The sequence below is a fragment of the Neopsephotus bourkii genome, unplaced genomic scaffold (assembly GCF_033783945.1).
Source record: "Neopsephotus bourkii isolate Nb327-2 ecotype Australia unplaced genomic scaffold, CSIRO-AGI_Nbou_v1 NB_1080, whole genome shotgun sequence".
In the NCBI taxonomy this organism is placed as follows: domain Eukaryota; kingdom Metazoa; phylum Chordata; class Aves; order Psittaciformes; family Psittacidae; genus Neopsephotus; species Neopsephotus bourkii.
The window spans coordinates 4,600,315-4,615,303 of NW_026901568.1; the positions used below are offsets into that span (position 1 = coordinate 4,600,315).

General features: G+C 44.7%; 1 protein-coding gene across 1 annotated transcript; it reads left to right on the forward strand.

Annotated features, from left to right (window-relative positions):
- The first annotated feature begins 1,143 nt into the window (after positions 1-1,143).
- EDEM1 (ER degradation enhancing alpha-mannosidase like protein 1) lies at positions 1,144-14,093 on the forward strand. Its single transcript, XM_061362141.1, has 12 exons — positions 1,144-1,688; positions 1,768-1,840; positions 3,437-3,540; positions 4,205-4,376; positions 6,426-6,609; positions 7,140-7,314; positions 7,871-7,991; positions 8,456-8,626; positions 9,212-9,285; positions 10,705-10,801; positions 11,261-11,446; positions 12,311-14,093. The coding sequence occupies exons 1-12, from the start codon at positions 1,300-1,302 to the stop codon at positions 12,398-12,400; spliced, it is 1,836 nt and encodes a 611-aa protein (XP_061218125.1). The 5' UTR covers positions 1,144-1,299; the 3' UTR covers positions 12,401-14,093.
- The last annotated feature ends 896 nt before the right edge of the window (positions 14,094-14,989 follow it).

The window sequence follows — 14,989 nt, forward strand, 5'->3', positions numbered from 1 at the left end:
GTGTTGTTTTGGTTTTTGGTTTGTTTTTTGATTTTTCCATTCTGCTGTTTCTGTTGTGATTGGTTTTGTTTCTGTTGCAATGAATGGAAAACAAAGAGCAAGATCTGGTTTTTGAAATAGAAAGTATAAAATACAGGCTGAAGACAAATCATTAATGTCTGGTTGTCTGACAATGCATGGTAGTCTTTAACTGTTTTTTTTTTTCCCTGTGCAAGGATTTTCTGTACTATCAACTTGCTAGCAGGTTGCAACACCAGAGTGGGCACCAGCCTTAGTTCAACAGTAAAACAGTTGCGGTTAGAACCACAGTTAGTGGTGTTACTGTCAGAGTTTTCTAGGGTAGGTTGGAGGTGTGTGTTCTCTTTACCTCCCCCAGCTGTAGTCTCTCTACTGATTCCGTTGTCTTTGAGAGGTTTCGTTTTTACCAGTACTGCTGTGAGTCTATTTTCACTTTCATATCTACACTTGCAAGTGGTCCTTGTCAGGTTTTCTATTTATACTCGTTTCTGACACCTCCAGCTGCCCTGGAACTTGTTCTTTGCTCTCTTCCAGCACTACACCGAACATTGCTTCACCACGGGCGCGGTACCGCAGTAGTCGCAGCCGCTGCTCCGTTCCCCATCTCTCTGTCGGAGCAGCTCAGCTGTCAGCTCTGTATCCATCCCCCAAGCCTTCCATACCCCAGGAGCACAGCACTGCTTCCTCTGATCTCCCCGTCTCTTTCTCCCGCGGGTGAGGAGGAAAGCTCGTCCTGACGCATGGGGGACCGCTCCCCGGTGAGACTTCGCTTACTGCTGGTCACGGCGAGGGTGCTGGGTGCCGCCTGTGGGGTAAGAGGGTCTGGGCTGTGCAGCAGCAGGCGGGCCGGGTTGCAAACGTTACTGGACTCGATGGGGTGTTCAAAGAGAGCTCTCCCTGTTCGCCGCCGCACTCCCGATAGCGGAGGACCCCAGTTCTCCACCTCCCCCTCGGGTGCCCGGCCGGGCGCAGGCCTCACCCCTCTGCCGGGCGGGGCCGCCCCGCCGCCAGGCCGTGCCACGACAGCCGCGGGCCGCCCCGTGCCCCGCCCCATGCCCCGCCCCCCGCCGCTTTAAGTCTCGGTGCGGTTCCGCCCTTGAGTGACGGCGCTGCTCTCCCTATGACCGACGGGCGGTCCCGGCTCGGCCAATGGGAGCCCTGCGCCCCGTGTTTCCCTTCCGCTGTTAAAGGCGGTGCGGCGCGGAGCAGCGCGGTGGGGTTTGCAGTGCGGGCGGGGGAGCGGCGGCCCCTTTAAACTATGCCCGCGGCGCGCAGGTGACCATGCAATGGCGGTCGGTGCTCCTGGGGCTGCTGCTGCTGAGGCTGGCGCTGCAGGCGCTGCTGGCGCTGCTGCCCGCGCTGGCGCCCGGCCTCTGCCTGCGCCGCCGCTTCCCCTTCACCTTTCCGCCACCGCCCGGCGCCGCCGGCTCCTCGCACTGGGGCTCGCTGCTGTGGCGGGACGGCGATGGCGGCGGGGCGGCGGCGGCGGGGGGTGACGAGTACGAGCGGCGGTACAGCGGAGCCTTCCCGCCGCAGCTGCGGGCCCGGCTGCGCGACGCCGCCCGCGGCATGTTCGTGTTCAGCTACGACAGCTACATGCAGCACGCCTTTCCCCGGGACGAGCTCGACCCGCTGCACTGCCGCGGCCGCGGCCCCGACCGCCGGGACCCGTGAGTGGCGGGGGGGAACCGGGGCGGGGAGCGGGGAGCCAGGCGCGGCGGGGCCTGACGCCCGGTTCTTCCCTTCCAGCTCCAACCTCAACATCAACGATGTCCTGGGGAACTACTCGCTGACGCTGATCGACGCGCTGGACACGCTGGCGGTGAGTCCGCGGCGGGGCCGGGGAGGGTAGGCGCTGCTCCTGCAGGGAACGCTTCCTTCTTTCGTTCCGTCTGTCTGTCCGTCCGTCCGTCCATCCATCCGCGACCGCCGTGCTGCGGTGTGCCAGAAGGCTCCTTGGTCGCCCCGTTAAGTTTAACCCCCAGGGAAGTTCGGGACGCTCTGAACTTTGCCAGCTGAACTTTGCTGATCAGTTCAAAGGTGTGTTAATGTAGCTGGCATGCATTGCCGCAGAGTAATACTTCTGCTAATTAAAGTCGCAAAGCCGTGTCTTGGTGGGATATGGATATTAACGTCTGAAAGGCGCAAGTCGGTTGATGGGACATTTTAGCGATGTGAAATCCCGGATGTTCCTGGGCATGTATGAGTTCCACTTGCTCTGTTAATCCTCGAAACGCGTGTTTGTTGCTCTGATTTTTGCAACCAGGGCAGATTCTTGGCCTTCTGGAGTGTCACTGATGCACTGGATCCAGAGTGCATTTCTCTCTTCTTGTGCAGAAGGTGGTGTGTGCAAGCACTGTATGCTGTCTTTGTGTTATAGAATACTTGCCATTGCTACCATGGAACTGCAGTTCTCTGTAGGGAGGAGGTCTCAGCTGTTTAACTGAACAGAACTGAAAGCAGGAAGTTGGTTTTAACTGAAGCAGTGGGTAGGGATCCATGCTGCGTGGCTGGTGGTGTGTTGGCTGAACAGTTGCCTTCCTGTGCTCATTCAGCAGTGGCTCAGTGTCCCATCCATACCTTTTGGGACAGTACCTAACTTTCTCAACTATAAAACTTCTGATTCCTAGAGTCTCTTGTGTTTTGGAAGCTTCTGCATGGAGAATGCCTACTTAGCTCTTCATCTGCTCAGATCAAGCATGTGAATGCTTTCCTGCTAGGTCTGGGTAGCACGAAGAGCAGGCAGGCTGGCACATGGTTAAAGTGCTCTGGCACATGGTTAAAGTGCTCGGGAGTTCTGTACACCCAGACCTACCTGAACTAATACAAGTGGGACCTGTGTTTTTCTTCCATATTCCTGTTTCCTTAAAGCTGAGTTTGTCTCTGGATATAGTGGAAATCAATTGCTAAGGTATACCTAAAGAAAACTGGCATGGGGGAACTTACTGGGCAGGGTGTGCAGTGTTGAGTAAAAAGCCTGAAAGGCTGGTCTTCACTGATCAAATACATGAATCAGACTTCATTGTTCTACAAACTGTGTTCCTTTTAAGCTAAATGCAACTATTAAACTGATAGTTCAAGCAGTTAAAACACTCAGTGTGCTAGATCTTAAGTCAGACTTTTCCGAAAGATCACCCAAAAGACCAGTATTGGGGGTGGAAGAGCATGTGAGTGCATAGGTTGGTAAAACAGACAAAAATATACCTGTTGATTTCCCTGTTTTTACATACTTCTTAAAAACGAACTTTTACATGTCAGTAGGATGAGTAACTTCCAGAAAGTCTTTTTAGTAGGAGCTTGCAATACTCAGTTCTGTATCTAGTTAATATGTTTATTGGTCTAAAATGTGAACTTGTCATTCTGTTTCCTAACCCTTTTCTGAAGGAATTAAACAAAATAGCCTTGTTTTTATATCAAGGTAATGGGAAACTCCTCGGAATTCCAGAAAGCAGTGAAGTTGGTGATTGACACAGTTTCATTTGATAAAGACTCAACAGTGCAAGTGTTTGAGGCAACAATCAGGTATGTGGGTCTAAAGTTTCTGTCTTTAAATCAATGACAAGATGAAAGACTTGGTGTGCATATATGGCAGAAACCAAGTAAAATCATCGATAAAAATGTCTTTGGTAGGCTTTGCCCCATAATTGTTCCTTAAATAAGCTGGTTTTAACCTTTCATGCAAAACAGATACTCTGTTTTCGTTTTCTTCTATGGATCTGTTTGCTTTCACTTTTGTTTTAAACAAAAAATAGGCTTGTCTTCCTTGGAGATGAGATTAAGATACTGTCTGATTTTGAATGGCTTAATTTTCTGTATGTCTTAAACAGTCTTTATTTAATTGCCGCTTACCTTGGCTAAGCCTTCTTTTCTCTGAATACTGAGTTTATATAACAACTTTACTGCCATTTGCAGAGGCAAGGAAGTCTTTGCTCATAAATACACTTGGTATGTTGTAAGGAGCTAGTGGGTTAGGCCAATTTAGCAGAACTGGTCTTGGGGATTACCATGGCTGATGAGCAGTGTGACTTCCAGATGCTTTCACTGCTGGTGGGGAAAAAAGCAGACCTCACTGTAGTACCTGTGCACAAAGTAATACTTCGGTTAAACACAATACTGGTAAGGGTTTAGCTGAAGAACTAGGTTCAGACCAGATTTAAAAACTGAAGATCCTTTCCTTTTTCCATAGGGTTTTGGGAAGCTTGCTTTCTGCCCACATAATAATCACAGATACCAAACAGCCTTTTGGTGATATGACCATTAAGGATTATGACAATGAACTGTTGCATATGGCTCATGACCTAGCAGTGAGATTACTTCCGGCCTTTGAGAACACCAAAACTGGAATTCCGTATCCTCGGGTAAGTGAGCACACAAACATAATCTAAAGCAGTAATTCACCTGTTCTGCAACTCAAATTCTGTGCCCTGTGTGTACGTGCATATGCGTGCTGGGGTACTGAACCTGCTCGAAAGGACATTAAAAAGGTGTGTGGGGTAACTGCTAAGTTATGGTGACATGGACCTTATAAGTGGCTCCTTATGCCTAGTAAATGTTTTCTTTAGGCTGTTCTTTCACTCTGTATTGTTCTGTATGTGTCAGTAGTCATTTGTTTCTGTGCTGTTTGGTTGGAATGTGCCCTTGCCCCATGCTTTCTTCCTATATATCAAGCGGTGACAAACAGTGCTGTCAGTAAGAAGGTTAATAAGAAATACTTTGAAGGTAAATAGCCTGGGAAAGTAACTATTGAGAACGACCTGGTTCTAAGATAATTGTGATAAAATAAAACTAATCTGAAGTATTTGTTATACTGGGCTTGGAATTTATAATTTGCTCAGTGTGTACTCAAGAATCATAGAATAGTTAGGGTTGGAAAGGATCTTAAAGATTATCTAGTTCCAACCCCCCTGCCATGGGCAGAGACACCTCCCACTAAACCATATCACCCAAGGCTCTGTCCAGCCTGGCCTTGAACACTGCCAGGGTTGGAGCACTCACAACTTCCCTGGGCAACCCATTCCAGTGCCTCACCACCCTTACAGTAAAGAACTTCTTCCTTATATCCAATCTAAACTTCCCCTGTTCAAGTTTTAAACCATTACCTCTTGTCCTGTCACTACAGTTCCTAATGAAGAGTCCCTCCCCAGCATCCCTATATGCCCCCTCCAGATACTGGAAGGCTGCTATGAGGTCTCCATGCAGCCTTCTCTTCTCCAGGCTGAACAGCCCCAACTTTCTCAGCCTGTCTTCATACAGGAGGTGCTCCATTCCCCTGATCATTCTCGTGGCCTCCTCTGGACTTGTTCCAACAGTTCCATGTCCTTTTTATGTTGAGGACACCAGAACAGCACACAATGCTCCAGGTGAGGTCTCATGAAAGCAGAGTAGAGGGGCAGGATCACGTCCTTCGACCTGCTGGTCACACTCCTTTTGATGCAGCCCAGGATACCGTTGCTTTCTGGGCTACAGGCGCACACTGAAGCCGGCTCATATTCATTTTCTCATCGACCAGCACCCCCAAGTCCTTCTCCGCAGGGCTGCTCTGAATCTCTTCTCTGCCCAGCCTGTAGCTGTGCCTGGGATTGCTCTGACCCAGGTGTAGGACCTTGCACTTGGCATGATTAAACTTCATAGCTTGACATCAGCCCACCTCACAAGCGTGTCAAGGTCCCTCTGGATGGCATTCCTTCCCTCCAGCGTATCAACCAAACCACACAGCTTGGTGTCATTGGCAAACTTGCTGAGGGCGCACTCAATCCCACTGTGGTCTTCTTGAATACCGTGTCCTTCTCCTTGAGCGCACAGTCAGCAAGGAGAAGAATGTCAGCTCTAGTGGAACAACACTAAACTAGTTAACACTTACTTGACTGCTTTTGATTTTTGAGCACAGCAGCATTGCTTTTCTTCCAGACCTGTCAGCCTGTAGAAACATGAACTTCCATTTCTTTTCAGAGTGTGGGAAATCAGTTGAGGGTGGTGTAATTTCTCTTCAACATTTTGTTGCATGGGGAAGTTCAGGAGTGTTCAGTGAGGAGACTCTTGGTTTCAAGATCACTAAAAGACTGGGAACAGCACTGCCGTCGCCCTTGGAAGAACTTGAATGTTTAGTAGAGATGATGAAAAAGTGATCTGAAATTTGGGATGACGAACAAGTAAGAGAGGAGCAAAGTTAGGATTGCCCCATTAAGCATGATGTTAAAGCTGTAAGATGAATTTCAGGTTTTCTTCAGGAAAGCTTTTTCACCAAGCAGTGATACTCTGGCTTTCTAAATATATACACCTTGCATGCTACGTATTGCAAAACGTAATGAAAAGGCTTTCTAATAAATACAAGACTGCAGATGAGAGCACAACTGCATGAGGTGCAGCCTGCCTTATCACTGTTTGCACTCTCTTTACCCTCTTCACAGGTCAATCTGAAGAAGGGGGTACCTCCAGACAGCAATAATGAAACCTGTACTGCAGGAGCTGGTTCTCTGCTGGTGGAATTTGGGATCCTTAGCAGGCTGCTTGGGGATTCCACGTTTGAGTGGGTGGCCAGGAGAGCCGTCAAAGCACTGTGGAGTCTCAGGAGCAATAACACTGGGCTGCTAGGTAATCTGCTCTGATGAGATGCTGTATTGACTGGCTCCATGTTTTGACCTGCCTCAGCTTCCTTTAGCAGAATGCCATCATGCAACGAGTTTCTTTGACGTATCATAAACCTTGTCAGTCTGCTTCCTCTGTAGCAATTAAGTCATGCTCTCCCTGTGTACTTGTGGTCTGTGTTGATCAAATGGCACTGTGTAATTTTGTAAGAAAAATGAAGTATCTGAATGAGTTCTTAGAACACAGGTCTCCAAAGACACATTTTTTTTGTGAAATTGGGAAATGAAACTGAGGTTCTTGCATTTGTATCCCCGTTAATATAATTTAGATTGGCAGATGACTAAAAGTACTTAAACCAACTGCTGTGTGTGTGTGCTAGGTCCTTGAAGGAATGCACTGTAACACTTCATTTTGATAGTAGTCTTTGATCATTCCTCAGAACTTCTTGAAGATAATATTTCTGAGTGCTGGTTCTTGATTACTTTTCTGTGCTGTACTTGTCAACTTTACTCTTAACTTTTTGTCTGTTCTGAAAGGAAATGTCGTGAATATTCAAACTGGTCATTGGGTTGGAAAGCAAAGTGGACTGGGAGCTGGGTCAGATTCATTCTATGAATACCTTCTGAAGTCTTACATCCTCTTTGGAGAAAAGGAAGACTTGGAGATGTTCAATGATGCTTATCGGAACATTCAGAACCATTTAAGAAGAGGGTATGTTATTTCATATGGGTATCAATTTCTTAAGCAATGACCCAGAGCGAGATACGATTGTATAGTGTTTTGTGGCGTGCTCTAGAAATCAGTGTTCTCTTTTTTTCTTTAAAAAGAAACAGTATCTTATTTCCATGGTAGTCACTGTGGAAATAATTTTTAATGTTCCTTTCACTCCATGGTCACTGGTGTGAAGAAGCTAAACTGCTTAACATCCAAGTTAGTAAAAGCGAAGCTGAGAGAAGGCTGTAGAATTGCAAAGGAAATATATTAAATTGGTTGGTTTAGTAATTCTTAAGGCCTGATCTTGCCTACCATGACTTTACCAGGGTAGAGATTCTGCTGACATAACTTTAGGATATGATGTCCATACCTTCATGAATTAATTTGTCTGTGAGCGTGACTGACCTTTTTGTTCTTTTCAAAATGGGTTTGAACCTAGCATGACAAATGTGTGGCTTATTCTCTTTGCTCGTGGCAGTGCTGTGGAATTGAAATGTGCACTGTGTTCTTCTAAAATAGTGAATAGTTACATGTGCTTATTGTTACTTGGCAGTCGAGAAGCTTGCAATGAAGGTGAAGGTGACCCTCCTTTGTACGTTAACGTAAACATGTTCACAGGACAGCTGATGAACACGTGGATTGACTCTTTGCAAGCGTTTTTTCCTGGACTACAGGTAAACTTCCATTCTGTTCAGGACAGCACACCACAGTAGAGAGGTGTCAGAAAGGCCCATTCTAATCCTAGGCTGGGAACGAATCTAAGCATTTCTTGAGGTGAGCTTCAACCTGCAGGTTTACATCTGGCTGTTCTGATAAGGCAGTTTTAGGGCAGTTCAGCTTCTGCATTAGCGTAACAATATTGGAAGGCCTGGTCTGCTGCCTACTAGATCTTTTATCTTTTTTCATTTAACCTTAGCATTTGCATACTGTGCTGTGAGGCTGAGCTCTGCTAGAGCTTTTGATGCAGTGAAACTAATGTATTAGCTTTCTTTTGTGGGGAGGGAGAGGACTGGTGATTTTTTTGTCTCGCCTTATAAGGGGAGTGTTTTATTATATGGCATGTTTTTATACAGAGGGAAAAGTAATTTGCTGGCTTGCGGTATTAAGCCTGCATGTTTATGGCTGTTGTTGTGCCTAGGTATTGATAGGAGATGTGGAAGATGCTATTTGTCTCCATGCTTTTTATTATGCCATATGGAAGCGATACGGAGCTCTCCCAGAAAGATACAACTGGCAATTGCAAGCGCCGGATGTTCCCTTTTATCCACTAAGACCAGAGTTAGTGGAATCCACATATCTTCTTTATCAGGTACTTGACTTTTCTGTGCTTATACCTCATGTTTTGGCAAAAATGGCTTTGTTCGGAAGGTCACTTTTTCTGCCCCTAGCCTCTGGCCTGCTAAAATCTGGTGCCTTTGGGTCTGCCTGTTCTTATACGGAGGTCTCTGTTTAGGCACTAGATTGTTATGCACTGTAGTTCCCGTGTTGTTTGCTTTAAAAGTAACACTTTTCTTACAGGACAGACAAAAAGGAGGCTAAATGAACTTTTAAAGAAACTGCTGGCAGATTTTAACAAGGTGGAGACTTGTGACTTCTTAACAGAAATAGTTGAAGTAAATGTAATAGGTTTCCTTGCTATATAGTTTAGGCAGAGTCTCCAGCTGGCAGGAGATACACTAAACTAAAATAACTGTGGCTGCGAGAAAGCTATCCAAAAACGTTTCAATTTACTACATATTGTATTGGTATTTGCACTAAAGCAGATGTGAGAAGCTTGCAGAGTAATCTAAATCATGTTCCTATAAAGATAAGCTTACTATAATATATGAGAATTTGATAGTACTAGGCCTTTGTTGAAACTGCTGATTAACTCTTGTCTGTCTTCATTATTTAGGCCACAAAGAACCCATTTTACCTTCATGTGGGGATGGATATTCTGCAGAGTTTGGAAAAATACACAAAAGCAAAGTCAGTTTTCAATGTTTTTTTTGTCTTTTCTCACTGCTGTGCACATATATTTTGTTATATAAATATTCTATAGAATATGCTCTGCCAAATGTATGTAAACCAGAAAACCCAGGAAAGCCACAAGTGGTGTTTTATTTATTGAGTAATGATTTCTGTCTTACCTGAAAATGAAACTACAGACCAGTGACAACTTTATGGCTTAAGAATTTTATCACTACTTTGCAAAATGCACTGTTGATCAGTTGCTGAAAACAGGTAAATTAGTAAGTGTGTTTTTTCTATGGATCCTGCAAGAATATTTCTCACATCATGGGGCCGTGATGTATAACTGAAGTGGAAGGATGGCCTTTAAGGCAGATGCTGTTGCATATTGGCTTTTGTTTCATGACAGTAGTGGTGAATCCTGACTGTAATACTGAGAGACTCATTTGGAAGATAGCAAATTTTTATTCACCTATTGGTATTTACTGATTTTGTAGACAAGTCTGTATTAACCATAGGAGAGTGTAAACCAGTACCAGTCTGCAGTTAAATGGCATTCAGGTGCCGTGTAGGGGGTGACTGAAAGAATTACAAGCTTCATATGTTAAGCTGGGGGGAGGGGGTGTGTGTGTCTTTTAAAGAGTGGGTAGTCTGGGAAGAAACCTCTACATAAAGGACTTGGAACACTTTCAGAGGAGGCCACAAGGATGATCAGGGGACTGGAGCACCTCCCGTATGAAGATAGGCTGAGAAAGTTGGGGCTAATCAGCCTGGAGAAGGCTGTGTGGAGACCTCACAGCAGCATTCCAGTATCTGAAGGGGGCCTATAGGGATGCTGGGGAGGGACTCTTCATTAGGGACTGTAGTGATAGGATGAGGGACAATGGGTTAAAACTTAAAACAGGGGAAGTTTAGATTGGATATAAGGAAGAAGTTCTTTACTGTGAGGGTGGTGAGGCACTGGAATGGGTTGCCCAGGGAAGTTGTGAATGCTCCATCCCTGGCAGTGTTCATGGCCAGTTTGGAAAGAGCCTTGAGTGAGATGGTTTAGTGTGAGGTGTCCCTGCCCATGGCAGGGGGGTTGGAACTAGATGATCTTAAGGTCCTTTCCAACCCTAGCTATTCTATGAGACCAGGCTTCCAGACCTGGGTCTTTACCATGTGCTCAGAATGGGGCAATTCCCTGTTCTGTTCTGAGTACTGTCTTTGAGAGACTTTTAACAAATCTTCACAATGGAGTAGGTAAACCACAGGGTCAATGATTGCAGTCTCATCAGTACACCAGAAAACAATAATCAGTGCTGACTAGGAAAAAAGACTTGTTTCATTTTAACTTCACCCCTAGTGACAGTTGGAGTGGTCTGAAGAAATATTTAGGGAACACTTCAAGCACAGAATGTGCAGGAACTAAACTCAAACCAATCTTAAATCTTGCAGGTGTGGCTATGCCACATTGCATCACGTTGTAGAGAAGACAAAGGAAGATCGAATGGAGAGCTTTTTTCTCAGTGAAACGTGTAAATACTTGTATCTGGTACGTGTATGTTCATTTCAAAGATACTCTGCTTAGCTTTGAGCTAAATTGTTACTTGTAGCCATTTTGCCTGCCTCACTGCAGCCCCCAGTTCCTCCCCGTCAGGATTTGGCAGTCAATCTCCTTTAGTGCAGAAAAGCAAATAAATTTGTGACTGGATAGAAATAGTGAATGCCAGCCCAGCAATGCATGTATGCTGCAGCATAGAAAGATAAGGGCAGTTTAAGTTGTGTGAGAAGTCTTTCTTTTGCCTCTCCCCTTTTAACTGCTAAAATAAATCACTTGCATTGAAACTATCTATTTCCATTTGCTCTAACAGTAGTTGGCCATTTAGCACTAAGAGGTATGCTTTTTGCTTGATCCTTCAAATGCATGAGTGCATCCTTTGTAACTTAATGTTGATGGGATGTGGAGAATGTTGCACACATACTGTAGCTGTCTCTCCTATCTCTTGTTTAGTTGTTTGATGAAGAAAATCCAGTGCATAAATCTGGAAATAAGTATATGTTTACTACTGAGGGGCATGTTGTGTCTGTGGATGAACGTTTCCGTAACTCACTGTGGCAAGACATCCTCCCTGGAGAAGAGGACGGCTCAGAAAAAATTAAACCTAATGAGTTAAAGGCAGTCAACTTCAGCTCTAATGTAAGGAATGCACAGATTGTTTCTGGTTGTGTGGCTGGAGGAGGGATGTATGTTGAACTGGGTTAGGCAGTAGAAAGAGAGCCATTTGGAAGTGTTACTTTAAAGCTCAGCAGTGTTTGCCTTACAAATGTCAACTGCCTGAGAAGGTCCCTTGTGAAAACCACTTTAAGTAGTAGAAAGAATGGATTAGGGTAATGCAAGAGTGATTATGTTGAAGGTGAAACCTGTCCCCTTTTAAGCATTTTGCAGCAATTAGTTGCTGCTTTGTTAATTTACTTCCCATTATTTTTCCCTTCACCTGTTCTTTGCCCTTCAAATTTTCCAGTGTTGCTGTGATGGGGAGAGAGAAAAGCAGAGGGTATTTAAACAAAACTTTTCTTCCCTCAGAATGGATTTGAGGCATGTAAAGGTGACCTTTATTAGCTAGGCATCAACTGAGTGCAGAGCCATGGATCCAGTGCCTGTCACCAACCAAAGTAGATACGCTTTTAATACACAACAGTATTTTTAAGTCTCTGGTAGTAGGTTCTAGCGTGGTTCCTTTCCTCCTCACCCCAGTCCTGCAGAAAAAAGAGCATTATTTTAAATGTTCACAGTTGTCATAGTGAAGGAAGTCTCAGTTGAATAACAAGCTGCAGTAGTTTGGTATGTATTTAGAAGCTTGCAGCCTGCACTGGGGAAACACTTGCTGCTCATTTATGTGGTCTGTGCTGGTAAGTTTGCAAAGAGCAAGAGCAAGTGGGGAACAAAAGCTCTATTGGGTACAGTTTTCTGTACTGGGAGGAAATGTAGGCTTACTGATGCTGAAATGGTTATGGAGGGTATGGGATTGCCTGTTTTCATACATTCTGATTTTGTTAACAGTGTAACAGAGTTCCTGATGAGAGGAGATACTTGCTGCCACTGAAGAGTAACTACATGAGACAGATTGATCGAATGGTGGGCTTGATCTGAATGGTTCTTCGGAGTAACTTTTACTGTATGTCAGGAGGAGCATGGGATTTGACTGTAGACATTCCTCTCCTCTTCAGCTACACACCTGCATATGCTGAGTCACTTGGGTTTTTCCCATGCTTGTTAGTTTTCAATTATGGACGTGAAGGGAGATCAAGTTCTCTTACAAGTTCAGTCTTCTGAACTGCAGTAACTTCACATGCCACCTGAATAGAGATTTCTTTAAGACCTCCTATGCAAAATGTTGGAAATGAAGGCTGAATATGCTTAAAAAAAATTGGCATGTGCCACTTGGCTACCTCTTTGTAGCTGTGTTACAAAAGTCCCTTTAGAAAAGGGTCTAGTATTTAATTTGAAACGATTTTGGGACAGGGGAAGGAATGGGAAAGTGCAATTTCTTACACTTTTAACTATTGAGTTATTCTGACTAGCAATACACACCCTTAAGTACTACTCAGGTAGGAACCCACTGGTAATGGGTTTTGCTGAAACAAAAAATCACTCTATCTGGAATAGTATCTTGAAAATGTAACTCCTGATCATGTAAAAAGCTATCAGTATAGTCATCATATTCCTCAGTTACATGGAACTGCATGGTCTCAAGAGCCTGTAGCTATAGAAACCAGTAATAAAACAAATCAGGTGCCTTGTTTTTATAGGGGAATGGGTTGGGAGGGAAGGGGAAATTGCCGCTTAGCTTTCCAAGCAGCTAACTTGACATAGCTTAGTTGAGCAGAAGTTCCAAAAGTTGCGTTGTCTGCCGTGTTTTTAGTGCCTTTTTCAGAGAGATGCTGCTAAGAACTGGTATAACAGTACATGAAGAACAAACTATTCCACATTCCTGTCAGCATTAATATATTAGTGCCTTAAATTTTGTTCTCTAGCAGGAAAAATTGAGCTTGTTTGGGAAAATGGATAGAGCTGGTTACAAAACACAGTGGATCCCAAAGTAACTTGTGTATGAGATGGCTTCTCTTTTTATCAAGGTAGTGGAAGAAAATACCAGCCTCTGTGCCCATCCCAGAGTGTTTCTGAGTTTTATTAATCTGGGCTGAGTTTATTCTTTGTGTCAGTGCAGTTAGTAAAGGGGCTGCCTCTGCATCATCCTGGAGATGGAGGTAGAGGTCTGAGCCTGCATTGTGCCCACTTCCCTGTGCCACAAGACAGTTTAGTGTATGCCACTCTAATGAGTTTGTGGGTGCAGCAGCTGCCAGTGCTGACTGCTGTGCTACCTGTGCAGTGTACCTGTGACCTGTGCCCCCTGGTTCCAGTGAGGAATGGTGAGAACCTGCTGTTGCTGCATCCCAGCTTCTTGAACTGCAGCTCAGTTATGTTTGAGGAATAACTATAGGCTTTCAGGAAGAGAGCAGTTAAATTCAAGCAGGGTTGTTGAGGATTGAAAACTAAGTGAGGCCAAAACAACTTACTCTAAATACAACAGTTGTTTGGGTTTTTATTGGTTTTGGTGGTGTTTTTTTTTCTCCAGTGACTCCCTGTTGCGTATATGCTTTTTAATTTTGACTACAGTTGAAGTAGCTGAATGTTACTGTTGGGTTAATTATTTTTAAATGAAGGCTTAAACATAAGGGCAAACTTGGTCTGCTGTATTTTCACATTCTTATAACAACATCGGTTTTCATCAACCAGATGTTGCAACTCAAAGCATTTCTAATAAATATGGTGTGATGAAGAGGTTATTGTTTGAATCTTTTAGTCTACAGATGCATCTCAGGGACTTTGTTGTAGAATCTTCTATTCCATTATAGTTGGATCTTGTATTCGGGCAAAAAAAGAACAGTCGTGTTTTCTTAGTCTTACTGTGTGTGTTTGAATGGGAGGGAAGGCTGGAATGGGGAGAGGGAACCATAAGATTCCACGAAACATTGCAGTAGTCAGTTGCCTTGATGCTTGGGGCAGCTGCAGTTCCAACTCCTGTAGAATTGGCTTTGCAGACCTGTTACTGGAATGTCTTAGTTGCCTATTTAAAAGCAAAACCTAAATTCAAGGTGTTAATGATCCAGAGGTATTGGAGAGGTTCAAGGCAGAGTTTCTTGACCAGTAAACATTGCCTGGGCATGCAGGTACACTTCAGTCTGTAATGGTGTAAAGAAGTGCAGGAGGCTGCATGAAGGGAAGTGCTTTCTGATGACTGAGGGAGGCAGAAATATCTGGGCTTTCTGAGATACTGCTACTGGGCCAGATCTTCTAATTGTAGCTCTAAAATGACAAGCACCTGGTAGCCTGGAAGCATAATGCAGTGTTCCACAACTGGCCATTTAAAGTCATGGCGTGACAGATGCTGCCCTAGGTGTGCTGGTGGCTGCTGGTCAAGATTTTTCTCTGCCTTGCAGTTAAGCTCTCTGAATGTGCATTTCATTTGCACTTGTAACTGCCTCTCAGTGTTTTGTGCCTTCTGCAGCACCTGAGCCCTGGTGAGGGTTCCAGCTGAGTGTTATGTACAGAAATCTGCTTCAGAGTTGTCCTCAGCAAATTACATGGCTGTAATGAAGCTGCACAACTGTTCTGCCACCATGATTTTCCCTTCTTATATATCACCAGAAATAGAGTGATAGGTAGCTAAAATGGAAC

Coding starts and splice junctions, on each gene's coding strand:
- EDEM1 (XM_061362141.1), top strand. CDS start 1,300: ATGCAATGGCGGTCGGTGCTCCTGGGGCTGCTGCTGCTGAGGCTGGCG. Junction 1,841..3,436: donor ACGCGCTGGACACGCTGGCG/GTGAGTCCGCGG, acceptor TTTTATATCAAG/GTAATGGGAAACTCCTCGGA. Junction 10,802..11,260: donor CGTGTAAATACTTGTATCTG/GTACGTGTATGT, acceptor TCTCTTGTTTAG/TTGTTTGATGAAGAAAATCC.